We start from the raw sequence: 13,979 nt of genomic DNA, 5'->3' as shown, positions 1-13,979 counted from the left end.
CCCTTTTAGGTGAATAAATCTGTTTTAAAAAATAAGCTCCAACATCAATAGTGATTTATTCGTCTGGCAAGTTTATTTTATTTTGTTTGTATACCTTGAAAATATTTTTCTATGCATTGTTTTCTCTTTTTTTTTTATATTTATTCATCACTTTAATGCTATAACAAATGAATCAACAAATGTTTGTTTCTTCATTATTTTATTTACATATTAGTTAAAAGTAACATTTGATATCTGTTTGCAAATGGAAACTCTGACTAAAAAAATGTGTTTTGAAGATCATTCAATAAAAACACACATATATATATATTCATAAAAAATACACAAGTCTATCAATTTGCACATTATCCCGCATTGAGGCTGTGTTATAAGAAGCTAAATATTGTAATATAAATTCAAGACTGAAAAAAGACACAGAACTGTTTTAAATTAAGACCTGTAAAAAACTGATTGTTCCTAAAGTTTAAAGTAGAGGAAAAAAAAAGATAAATGTTCTATTTTATTACAGGATGTCACAAAATAAGCTAAACTACAGCAATACTGTCAGAAACATTTAAGAGATAGTATCAATTTGTTGTTAGATTGCGGCAGGTAATGGTTTACTGCAGCAGTAGAAACGCTGAAGTGACTATGAAGACCGTTTTCCTGACAAAACCTTCAATTTCACTGCCATTTTCAACTATTATGTCCAATGAGTAGCTGGAAATATATACTGCAAAATGATTTCATTCTTTCAGGATCATTGGGAAAATGAGATGCTACAGGGCAAGTTAGAAGTGGTTGAGCTTTTGTCAATACTATCACTAGAAAAATCAATTTCATTCTAACTTAATAGTATGCAAACATCTGATTTACAAAACAGGAAAATGTACGTTTGCAGTAAAACCACTCTTGCTGATTAAGAGATGTATTAAGAATTGTATTCAGAAAATCTCTGTTAAGAAAAAAAAAAGTTAAATGAAAAAAGATAAAGGGACAGTCAAGTCCAAAAAAACTTTCATGATTTAAATAGGGCATATGATTTTAAACAATTTTTAAATTTACTTTTATCACAAATTTTGCTTTGTTCTCTTGGTATTCTTAGTTGAAAGCTAAACCTAAGAAGTTCATATGCTAATTTCTTAGACCTTGAAGGCCGCCTCTAATCTGACAGCATTTTGACAGTTTTTCACCACTAGGGGGCATTAGTCCATGTGTTTCACATAGATAACATTGAGATCACGCACATGAATTTAACAAGGGATTAGCACTGATTGGCTAAAATGCAAGTCTGTCAAATGAACTGAAATAAGGGGGCAGTCTGCAGAGGCTTAGATACAAGGTAATTACAGAGATAAATTATAACTGTGTTTGTTATGCAAAACTGGGGAATGGACAATAAAGGGATTAGCTATCTTTTTAAACAAAAACAATTCTGGGGTTGACTGTCCCTTTAACCCTTTAATGACCACAGCACTTTTCCATTTTCTGTCCGTTTGGGACCAAGGCTATTTTTACATTTTTGTGGTGTTTGTGTTTAGCTGTAATTTTCCTCTTACTCATTTACTGTACCTACACATATTATATACCGTTTTTCTCGCCATTAAATTGACTTTCTCAAGATATCATTATGTTCATCATATCTTATAATTTACTACAAAAAAATATAAAAAATGAAAAAAAAAACACTTTTTCTAACTTTGACCCTCAAAATCTGTTACACATCTACAACCACCAAAAAACACCAATGCTAAATAGTTTCTAAATTTTGTCCTGAGTTTAGAAATACCCAATGTCTGCATGTTCTTTGCTTTTTTTTTGCAAGTTATAGGGCCATAAATACAAGTAGCACTGCTATTTCCAAACCACTTTTTTTCAAAATTAGCGCTAGTTACATTGGGACACTGATATCTTTCAGGAATCCCTGAATATCCATTGACATGTATATATTTTTTCTTAGAAGACATCCCAAAGTATTGATCTAGGCCCATTTTGGTATATTTCATGCCACCATTTCACCGCCAAATGAGATCAAATAAAAAAAAATGTTCACTTTTTCACAATTTTAGGTTTCTCACTGAAATTATTTACAAACAACTTTTGCAATTATGGTAAAAGCTTCTCTGGGATCCCCTTTTTTCATAAATAGCAGACATATATGGCTTTGGCGTTGCTTTTTGGTAATTAGAAGGCCACAAAATGCCACTGCGCACAACACGTGTATTATGCCCAGCAGTGAAGGGGTTAATTAGGGAGCTTGTAGGGAGCTTGTAGGGTTAAGTTTAGCTTTAGTGTAGTGTAGTAGACAACCCAAAGTATTGATCTAGGCCCATTTTGGTATATTTCATGCCACCATTTCCCCGCCAAATACGATCAAATAAAAAAAAAATGTTCACTTTTTCACAAACTTTAGTTTTCTCACTGAAATTATTTACAATTAGCTTGTGCAATTATGGCACAAATGGTTGTAAATGCTTCTCTGGGATCCCCTTTGTTCAGAAATAGCAGACATATATGGCTTTGGCGTTGCTTTTTGGTAATTAGAAGGCCACAAAATGCCGCTGCGCATCACACGTGTATTATGCCCAGCAGTGAAGGGGTTAATTAGGTAGATGTAGGGAGCATGCAGGGTTAATTTTAGCTTTAGTGTAGAGATCAGCCTCCCACCTGACACATCAGACCCCCTGATCCCTCCCAAACAGTGCTCTTCCCTCTCCCACCCCACAATTGTCCCCGCCATCTTAAGTACTGGCAGAAAGTCTGCCAGTACTAAAATAAAAGGTATTTTTAAAAAAAATTATATATTTTTTAGCATATTTACATATGCTGATGTGAAGGATTCCCCCCTTAGCCCCCAACCTCCCTGATCCCCCCCAAACAGCTCTCTAAGCCTCCCCCTGTGCCTTACTGGGAGCCATCTTGGGTACTGGCAGCTGTCTGCCAGTACCCAGTTTCTGCAAAAAATGCTTTTTAATTATTTTTTCTTTTTTTTTCTGTAGTGTAGCTTCCCCCCAAAGAACAACCCCCCTCCACCTCCCAGATCACTTCGATTTTTTACAAAAATACTTTTACCCAACTTTTATTTTTAATTGTTTTCTGTAGTGTAGCCGTTCCCACCCGCATCCACCCCGTGCACACGCCCGCTCCCGCCCTTCCTTGCACGTGCGCGCGTCTGTGCGCACCCCTCGCGATCCTGCCCCCAATCCCGCCCCCCTCAACATCATATGGCCCATCGATGGCTGCCCACGTAAGCTCCGCCTCCCACCCATCAACGATACCGGCCATCGATGTCCGGTGCAGAGAGGGCCACAGAGTGGCTCTCTCTGCATCGGATGGCCAAGGGGGGTTATTGCAGGATGCCTCGATATCGAGGCATCACTTCAATAAACGGAAAGCGTCTGGAAGCGATCAGGATCGCTTCTAGCTGCTTTCCAGACCAAGGATGTACGCCATACGTCCTCGGTCATTAACTGTATTTTTTTTGAGGACGTATGGCGTACATCCTTGGTCGTTAAGGGGTTAAAGTTAAAGGGACACAAAACCCTTTTTTTTTTCTTTTATGGTTCAGATAGAGCATGCAATTTTAAGAAAGTTTCTAATTTACTCCTATTATCATTTTTTGTTTGATCTTCATTTGAAAAGGCAGGAGTTTAAGCTTTATAGCCATTTTAAATTAAGCACCTGGGTAGCGCTTGCTGATTGTTGGCTATAAGCTTACATGTTATAAAGATAGCAAGAGAACAAAGAAAAATGGATTATAGGAATAAATTAGAAATGTGCTTAAAATTGCATGCTCTATCTATATCATAAAAAAAAAATAGTTTTGTGTCCCTTTAATATAAAAAAAAATGGAATTTGATTTGCTGGAATTTCCAGTTCTGTAGATTGAATCAAGATACATCTGCATAAATTGGTTATTTTAAAAATGTAATTTATATGCATGATGTGAATCAGCATTATATAGTCTTCTGTTAGCATTATTGCTTTCATATATTTGTCATAAATCCGCAGACTACTAAATCCTATGGGACACTCTCTCATTATATTATAGGTTGATTTGAATAAATCTGTACAATTGTGGCAATGCTGAAATTTTTTTAACATATAGATACAATAAACAAATATAAACTCTATATTAAAAGGGATGCCAATGGCTGATAGTTAATTGCCTTATTTTAAAAGTAATTTGGCTTTGTCTTAGCGCTGCAGAATCTGTTGGCGCTCTACAAATAACCGATAATAATAATAATAATAATTTGTCTCCCAGTTCAAAAGTGTTATTAATTGAACATATACAGAACAAGAATTAAACCAAGAAAACAACATAAATGTAGTAAACTATTATCCACACTAGATATTTCCATAAGCGAGGCAACACACGTCTATGGTGGTGTTGGTCCCTCTTTATAGAATAATATTGTTTGTCTTCTATCAGTAAGAATGCCACAGATAATGGCTTAGGTTAAATTAAAATGTATTTGTGAAACTAGTTTCTGTAAGAAAAAATATTGACTCAAAAATTGCAAACAGTAATTGTGCCTTGCCAGGACAATCCGCAAGTAGAGATTCACTATCTGTTATAACCTAACCAATTGAGCAGCATCTTCTGTTCACCTTTTAGTGTTTAGGATATAGGCATCACAATAACAGTTTAAAAACATTACAGAAAAAAAACAATGAAAAAAAAATCCCTCTGGCATATGTATAAAAAAGAAACCGGTAACATCTAAAGAGAAATAATAGCATGAGACAAGGTAATTGGAAAGGGAAAAGAGTCTTTGTGGATTCTCCATTCTGGGACTAAGTGTTTATAGAAAATTCTGACCATGTCTCTAAAAAGCCCATTTGGTTCTTTCTACTAAGACTACTTTACACTAACAAAAGAGATAAGATAATAATTTATAACTTCAAATCACTTTTCAAACATGTTTCCAAAATATTGAAGTTGTATTTCATGTCTGTCATCATTGCTAGAGGTAAGAGTTTGATGTCCGAGGTATCATATTTTGGGCACCTCACACAACTATAAATGTTAATGGAATATGTAGCTTAAGGTCATAAATCTTCTACTTGAGCTGGCTTACTGTTTAGTGCTAGATAAAAAGGAATTCAGTTTCTTGCCCATGCTCAGCAGAAGTGGAATGCAACTTAAAGGGATAGGAAAGTCAAAATTAAACGTGCATGATTTTGATAGAGCAGGTCATTTTAAGACACTTTTAAATTCACTTCTATTTTCAAATGTGCTCTGTTCTCTTGTTAAAAAATGAATACGCACATATCATACACCAGTAGGGGCTGCTGCTAATTGGTGCCTGCACACATTTGTCTCTTGTTATTGGCTAACTAGATGTGTATATCCTAAATTTCTATAAATTTGTGAGAACCTATTCAAAAGCAAAAGAACAAAAAAAGCTATATAAATATGCAATATCATTCAAGGTAGTATATAAAACTATGAACATATAAAAACAAGAGGAAAAAACTAGTAGCTCAAATATCAACTCTGTTGAATTCACTATAACATCCTCACTAATCCTTTTTTTATTAGCACAAAAAGATGAAATTAGTGAGACATATAATGCAATGATGTAATTTCCTTTAACTCAGTTACATATTGCACTTATCCATTTGCCAACTTCCACAACAGTAAACATTAAACAACTAGAAAAACAACAACAAATATCACAACTTAACCTACAGACAAAACAAATGTAAACTACTTCACAGTTTAGAATAAACTAACTTGATCCTGTTTCACGACTCCCAGTATCTGGAGCCAAGTGAATGTCCTTCAGGCTGTGACAGATAGACATGGTATAAATAAAACGCACAATAGGAATCCCACACAGAAGACAGTACAATATACAGCACATGAGGAAAAGTAGCCAAATTAGTAAAAATGCAGAAGTATTCTGCCTATCAGTTTATTTGTGTCTAAACTATGTGAGGGGGGAGACTATTTCTCTTGTTTGACTCATACAAATCTATGAACAATAAACTAACAATCCTTGGTGGCAGTTGTATAGAGTTAATATAACCATTTTTTTATTGGTTATGCACAATTGGGTACATTGAATACTTGTGAAACGTACCATATGGGTACATGAGTAATTGAGTGGACACTATCAAACTCAAAGTAAAGTTTTTTTCTGTTTTTATTAGGAAATAACAATTAAAGGGACATGAAGCCCCCACATTTTTCTTTCATGGTTTAGGTAGAACAATTTTAAACAACTTTTCAGTTTGCTTGTATTATCATTTTTTTTTCTCTCTCTTGGTATCATTTGTCGAAGGAGTAGCAATGTACTACTGGTTTCTAACTGAACACATGAGTGAGCCAATGACAATCACTAGACATATGCAGCCACCAATTAGCAGTTAGAACCTAGGTTATTTGCTGCTCCTGAGATTACCTAGATAAACCTTTCAACAAAGGAGAACAAGAGAAGGAAGACAATTAAAAAATAGAAGTAAATTGGAAAGTTGTTTAAAATTGTATGCTCTGTCTAAATCATGAGTGTATAATTTTGACCTCACTGTCCCTTTAATTACAAAAATAATAGAATGTAGTGGGTAGATAAGTTATTTCACTTTATCAGACAGGCAGAGTGCAGATGTTTATAGGCAATTTATTGTTTTAACAAATTTAACCCACCATATATGTTCACAATAATATATTCTTCCATCAATATTAAAGTGAAGGTCCATTTTGATGAATTAGTGCCTGTTTTTTAATAAACCTATTAAAAACACAGGCACTTTAATTCATCAAAATTGACATTTCACTGTTTTCTTTAAAAACTTACCTTTTAATCCTGGCAGCCGCTCCAGCACTTTCTCCTCCCGTCGCAAGCCGTCTTTGCGGGTCCAAAATGACGAATCCAGCTTCCTTCAATCACAGCGTTGCATCAGGCCAAAATTCCCCCGGGGGGAAGCTGTGATTGGAGGAAGCCTGATTCATCGTTTCTGATGTCTGCAGAGGCACCCGATGTCCGGGGGAATCGCTGGAGCGGCTATCAGGATTAAAAGGTACGTTTTTGAAGAAAACAGTGAAATGTCAATTTTGATGAATTAAAGTGCCCGTGTTTTAATAGGTTTATTAAAAACTGGGCACTAAATCATCAAAATTCACCTTCACTTTAATGTAATTGGATCCCAGTTTTTTTCATAAGATATCTCTATCTATTTTGTTTTATAATTGGAACACCCAGTTACTCTTTACTAGAAATGGGACACAAAATTCAGTTAGTCATTTTGTGTGTTAACTTTTTGCCAACATTGTCATTATTGTTTAATGAACTGCTCACGACTCAGCTTGTTTAGAAAAATAAAAAAATGTCATCAATTTGTCCCCATAAAACGTATAACCACAGACAAATCATCATATGCAATAAACCTAGAGTTTAATCTTTAAGGCAGGTTAGTGACTTTTTGAAACATTAAGTGACAATCATTCAGGCAATTCATATAATAAATATAGTAAATTGCCTGATACATGGGCAGAACATTATTATTTTACAATAATGGGTCGGCAGAAGGCTATATATAGCTATATGTATTGGCAGTGATATCAAATTATGTTTTGTTGGTGTTGACACTTTTTAGAGCATAATCCACCTATAAGTTCTACATATGTTTACTACTGAGCTGAAAAGAATAAAAATGAATATGGTAGTCCAATTTTAGTTTCATGATTCAGATAGAGAATGTACTTTCAAGAACTTTCAATGTTCATTATCAAATGTATTCTATCTCTTGATATCCTTAATTGAGATGTATCTAGTTTAGATTGTAGCATACCTAGATAGTCCCATGAACATGCATATTTCTTGAGCACTGCTGCCCTATAGTGCTCAATAAGGTGCGTACACTCTTGGCCTACCTAAGTATTCTGCCACAGAAAAGTTTCAACAAAGAATACCAGCAGAAACTAAAAAAGTTTGCAATAAATGTACTAGAATTTCTATTTATATTGCATGCTCTATCTGAATCGTGAAACTTTAATTTTGAATATCATGCCCCTTTAACATAATACTCGGTCATTAACACCATGACCACCCAAATAGGCTAATAGCCAAGGGGATAAATATATAAATTCTGCCCATTTAGAGTTCACACCTCTGCACTCTTATTCAACTCAAAAAACTCTTCTAGAGAGAGAATGATGCGTACCTTCTGCACCGATTAGTCAAATTACGCACTTCAGCTACTGGTTTTCCCCTGTTTGAACTATCCAACTGTAGACCACTGTAAAAAATAATACCACTCTATAAAAATAAAATAATAACCATAATGATATTAATACCTCTGCCTTGATCTTTGCCATTACAACTCTTTTTGGACAAGACAGTAAGTTGCTAAAACCAATAAACTTAACAAAAAACACAGAGCCAAAAAGATCTGACTCTATCCATCAAATGTTAACAATGTTGGGATCACATTGAAATTGCATAACAAGGCAAGCGGTGGATTATTTACCATACATGGTATTACAATACTACATACACAAAGACATAGCTCTATAGGAGTTAATTGTGAAGAGGAATCTATGACTAATAACTTTATTTGTAGGGGAAAATTGGTATTTAGTAATAATCTGCAAATCAAGTATACCCCCAATTTCGTTCTAGGCAACACCAGAATTTTTGGAATTAGTAGCTGAAGATTAAACATCAAGCAAGAATGGTTTCTAAAGGGGAAAGAGTACTGTGTAACATGCTCTCATTTGCATATCACATTCAATTACCCATCACAATTTGCTTTGCAGTCAACTGAAAAACACACCAGTTGAACTCATCTCTATATGAAAGACTGATTAAAGGAAAAACAACGGGCAAAATACGCACACTTGTATGAACATATTATGTGATGAAAATGTGGTGTTTTATCATATAATGTATATGAAGCATCGTGCTTTATTATATAAATAAAGTACAATGAGTGTGAAACAAGTATGATACTAGGACATTATCCAACCAAGCAAGTTAAAAGAGAAGTTCTTACAGCAAAACATATTTTAGCAATTTGCATACATTTAAAGGTATATAATACTGGTTTCAAATTTCAATTTAAGCTATCCAGGTATATTAAGACCTAAAGCACAGATTAAATATTCCATCACCAAAGCACCAACACTTTCAACATTGCATGGCTGTAATTATGGGGTAAACACAAAATTCAGAAAAAAAAAGTGAAATTAAACAGGAAAATAAAGCAAGAAAAATAAAACAAAATGTACAAAACAAAGAAGAAAACAATTCTGAAATTAGAAAGACTAACATGGCATTACTGGTGGCGGTGGCGGATACTTCTGCTGAAGATACTACTCCACACTTGGAACATTTGAGCGTCATGCCGTATAGAGGCATTGTCATCTGACTGCAATTAAAATCAAAAATACTGAAACAAAAACAAAAGATACTTTGCTTTTAAAACAGAAGAAAAAAAGGAGAAAAAAAATGCACCACCAACAATAATCATAATCAGTTGAATATATAATAGCTACAGAAAAGTCAAACCCTAGACAGCATGTGGGAAGGTTTTACGAGTTTGGAAGTTAAAAGGATCATTTAAGACTGGCAGTTTTATTGTTACTGTGGATGGAAGAAATGGCCAATTACCTGTCAGCACAAATTATTACTTTAATCCATGGAGCAATTATTTTAACCCCTTGGCTATCACAGAGAGCCTGGAGTTAAGTTAGTCATGAATGTATTAGAATCCAAGACTAAAAACACAAGATCACATTATAAGACCATGTATTATATAAATTAGGTTTAATTTATAATGGATATATCCAACAGAGAACAAATTGAAGTCTCAAATTGTATTTTTTATGCTAAAGATTGTATTGCGCAGTGACATTTTACAATTATTAAGGACATAAGCAATTTGTTATGTTAAAAGGACACTAAAGATGATAAAAAATGGTTGGGTTGTATTTTGTTTAGAATCTCATTAGCTTTTTAAATATTGAAGAAATGTTAGTTTCTTTAAAGTAATATGTGCCACTATGTTGTACCTTTTTATCCCATGTTGGCAAGCCTGCTATCCGTATCATATCACCTCTGCTGAGGCCATTTAAGGAAACTATAGATAAGCTGATTAAGGAACAATTTCACAGGTTTAATGTCCCTTTAATTAAATTTGACTTTGGTGAAACTGAATTGTTAGCAAATAAATAGACACACAAACAGTTTCTTAGATGCAGTCAGCGTCTTTAGGCATATTTATCTTTAGGACATTAAAGGGACATGAAACCCAAACTTTTCTTTCATGATTTAAGTAGAACATACAATTTGAAACAACTTTCCAGTTTACTTCTATTATCAAATTTGCTTAATTCTCTTGGTATTATTTTGCTGAAGGAGCAGCAATGTGACACCCAGGCAAGATAATCAGTAGCTAACCCCCTTGGTAGGTCTAACCACCCCCGGCAAAATCTGCCTCTCCAGTAGGCCTTGACTAAACTTCAGTATCAAACAATTACAGTATCTATGCTTTTATGGATAAAAATACTGGTCTGGCTCCTTAGGGTACATTTTTAAAATTAGGCAACATAAATCAGGAACTAAAGCTGCTAGGACTGATTCTAAAGTATAATTTGAGTATAATTAGATGCCTGTACACTTTGAATAAGTTTGAACATGAAAGCATCTTCATTTCTATATTTAATCTTTATTTTCAACATTGGCCTGAACCTTAAAGGTATCGGCCATGAAGGTAAAATACCAGCAGGGTGGCAACCGTACCCATATCACATTCATCCACAAAGTTCCATAGAACCCCCAAGACCCCCTTTCCAATCCCATATCACAAATGCCCCAACCTTTAAATAAAACTCCTAAAAATCTAACTTTTGAACGAAAAAACCCTTTAATATATAAATTCTAGACCCAAAACCAAATGCACTACATTACAGTGTTTCCCCTACATTAAAGGGACATTGTACACTAGATTTTTCTTTGCATAAATGTTTTGTAGATGATCTATTTATATAACCCATCTTGGAATGTTTTTGAATAATGTATAGTTTTGCTTATTTTTAAATAATATTGTGCTGATTTTCAAACTCCTAGCTAAGCCCCAAAGTTTTAGATGAATACTGCTATCTACAGACTCCTTTTTGTGTCATGGGTCTTTTCATATGCAGGGTAGGTGTCTTCTAATTAAGTTTAAAAAAAAAATAAAAAAAATTAAGAAATCAACTATGCAAAAACTCCAGCCATGGGAAATAAAATTCAATCTTTTATTTCTTCATAAGGGTCAAACAATACTAAGACAATATTTCATGCTGAAAAGCCCTTAATCATGCCTTAATCAAGCTTTTGAGCATGAAAATGTTCTCTCAGTCTTGTTTCACCTCGACCCTTATGAATAAATAAAAGACTGAATATTATTTCCTATGGCTGTACTTTATGTTTATGTTAATATATGAGGGACTGGCCTTCCCTGTCTGTGTCTACAGATGTGGAGGTGCTGCCTAAATCATTCTATAAGTGGCTAAGTAACTATGTAACCAGAAGATCTGTACTAACACATCAGAAGAAACCTACAAGGCTATGATAGAACCCTTAAATTATATTAACAGATTTAATAAATATATAGGGCTAGTATTTTTCACAAAAACAACATTACTGCAATAATGAGTCATAGGGGTAGATTTACCAATGTCTGTCTGACATGATACGCTGCAGTGTATCATGTCTGACAGACATCGCTAAATGCTGACAGCATACGCTGTTGGCATTTATCATTGCACAAGCAGTTCTAGTGAACTGCTTGTGCAATGCCGCCCCCTGCAGATTTGCGGCCACTAACAGTTGGTGTCAATCAGCCCGATCATATAGGATCAGGCGGATTGAAAGCCTCAAAGACAGCAGACAAGTTATGGAGCAGCGGTCTGTTTCCAGTGAGCCTGAAAGCTTGCGCAGAAACAAGGGGAACAAGGAACATTCAGTTCTTGTTAAATCGACCCCGTAATCTCATTTGGAGGGTAAATGGTTCACAGGTGTTTTGGAGAAGCACAATGTGGTAAGGAAAAAGTCTGTAAAAGATATCTCAAATGCTTGAGATATGCATATGTTATACTTCAGAAAGCAATTATGGAAGGCTCAAATGGCCTTTTGGTTCTTATTTTTTATGTTTAACAATTGTAAGTTAAGCGTGATCACGTGTGCACAATCCCGATTTACGCTAGAATGATTACCGCAATCTCAGAGCTGTGGTTAACTTTACACGAGTCAAAAAAGTGTCCCAAAACACATAAAAAATACATTACAATGTACAGTTACATTTTCTAAAAAAAAATAATAATTACAAATTGCACAAAAAAGTTATAAGGGCTCAAAGATATAAGGTCTCAGGAAGGCAAAGGACTTTAACATTGAGATACACAGATATACAAGTCTAAATATGTATTGGTATGTGCATATATCTATTGTAAAAGCTTCTCTGGGGTCCCCTATGTTCAGAAATAGCAGACATGCATGGCTTTGTCATTGATTTTTGGCAATTAGAAGGACACTAATTGCAGCTGTGCACTACACGTCTGAAATTCCCAGCAGAAAAAGGGGTTAATCAAGTAGCTTGTAAGGTTAATATTTGCCTACCTGATCCCTCTCCAACAGCTCTCTTCCCTTTCTCTCTCTCTCTCCCCACTGGTCACCACCATCTTAGGTACTGGCATCAATTAGCTTGTAAGGTTAATATTTGCTCTAGTGCATGGATTACCCTCCAAATGGACACCTCCAACCCACTTGATCCCTACCTGATCCCTTTCCAACAGCTCTCTTCCCCCTCTCTCGCTCTCTCTTTCTCTCTCTCCCCACCATCTTAGGTACTGGCAGACAGCCTGCCAGTATGCAGCTAAGGGATTTCATTTGTTTATTTTTTTTTAAATGTATTTTTTTTAAATGTCTGCTCACCCGGCTCACCCGGCCACCTACCTAATCCCCCACAACAGCTCACTAACTCTCTCCTCTGCCACTACTTTCTGCGATCTTTGTTACTGGCAGCTACTCTGCTTGTAACAAATTATACATATATTTTCATTTTACATTTATTAAATACTTTTATTCTGTAGAGTAGAGAACCCCCCTCACCCTTCTCCATCCATGATCACATTATTTTCTGTAGTGTAGGGTCCCACATCTCCCATCATCAAATATTTTTTTTTTCAGTAGTGTAGGGCCCCATTTCTCTCTCGCTTCAAAATCATTTTCTGAAGTGTAGGGAATTCCACCCCTCCATTCCTCCTTCTCCACTGGACTGCTCCCCTGCCTCCATCCTTCCCTCCCACTGTTACCACACGGCACCAAAGAAGGATCATTACAGAGAGTAATGTCAATGTCACTCTCTGTAATGATTGGCAATCTAACTTCATAGGGTAAGGGAGCACGTTCAGTGCTCCTTTACCATATGAAGGCAGATTCCTTCTGCCCTGTAGTTGCAGCTTCCTCTGTCTAAGCTGACAGTGAGGACCACAGCATGAGCTACAGTGTTGGATGTAGGTAGTACTACATTAACACAGTACGCTAGACAAAGTACTGCGTGACATAGTAGCTACATCAATATTGATTATTTTGTTGAAAAATCATTAGATAAACTTTTCTAAAGAATTGTGATTGACAACTTAATTTGGGAGAATTCAAGGGACAGTAAATTTAAAATAAAACTTTCATGATTCAGATAGAGCATGCAATTTTTAACAACTTTCCAATTTACTTTTATTATCTAATATGCTTCATTCTATTTGTATTCTCTTTGTATCCTTTGTATCATAATTGGGAACTAATTGCTGATTGGTTGCTTCACATATATGTATCTAGTCATTGGCTTGCCCAATGTGCTTAATTAACTCCCAGTAGAGCATTGCTGCTCTCTGAATAAAGTATTGTAGCCGGCCTATTTTAGGTTCAGCACCTGGGTTTCGCTTGCTGATTGGATGGTTAAATGTAGCCAGCAATCAGTAAGCGCTATCCAGGGTGTTGAACCAAAAA

At 35.2% G+C, this 13,979-nt stretch overlaps 1 protein-coding gene across 1 annotated transcript in view; it reads right to left on the bottom strand.

Annotated features, from left to right (window-relative positions):
* ADGRB1 (adhesion G protein-coupled receptor B1) overlaps positions 1-13,979 on the bottom strand; it is a 736,329-nt gene that overhangs the window by 41,015 nt on the left and 681,335 nt on the right. Inside the window, 2 exon segments of the mRNA XM_053715405.1 lie at positions 8,152-8,226; positions 9,259-9,378. Coding sequence (XP_053571380.1) covers positions 8,152-8,226; positions 9,259-9,378 — 195 coding nt within the window.

The sequence above is a fragment of the Bombina bombina genome, chromosome 5 (genome assembly GCF_027579735.1).
Source record: "Bombina bombina isolate aBomBom1 chromosome 5, aBomBom1.pri, whole genome shotgun sequence".
NCBI lineage: Eukaryota > Metazoa > Chordata > Amphibia > Anura > Bombinatoridae > Bombina > Bombina bombina.
The sequence above is the reverse complement of the archived record's forward strand: the minus strand, read 5'-3'. Positions and strand labels throughout refer to the sequence as shown.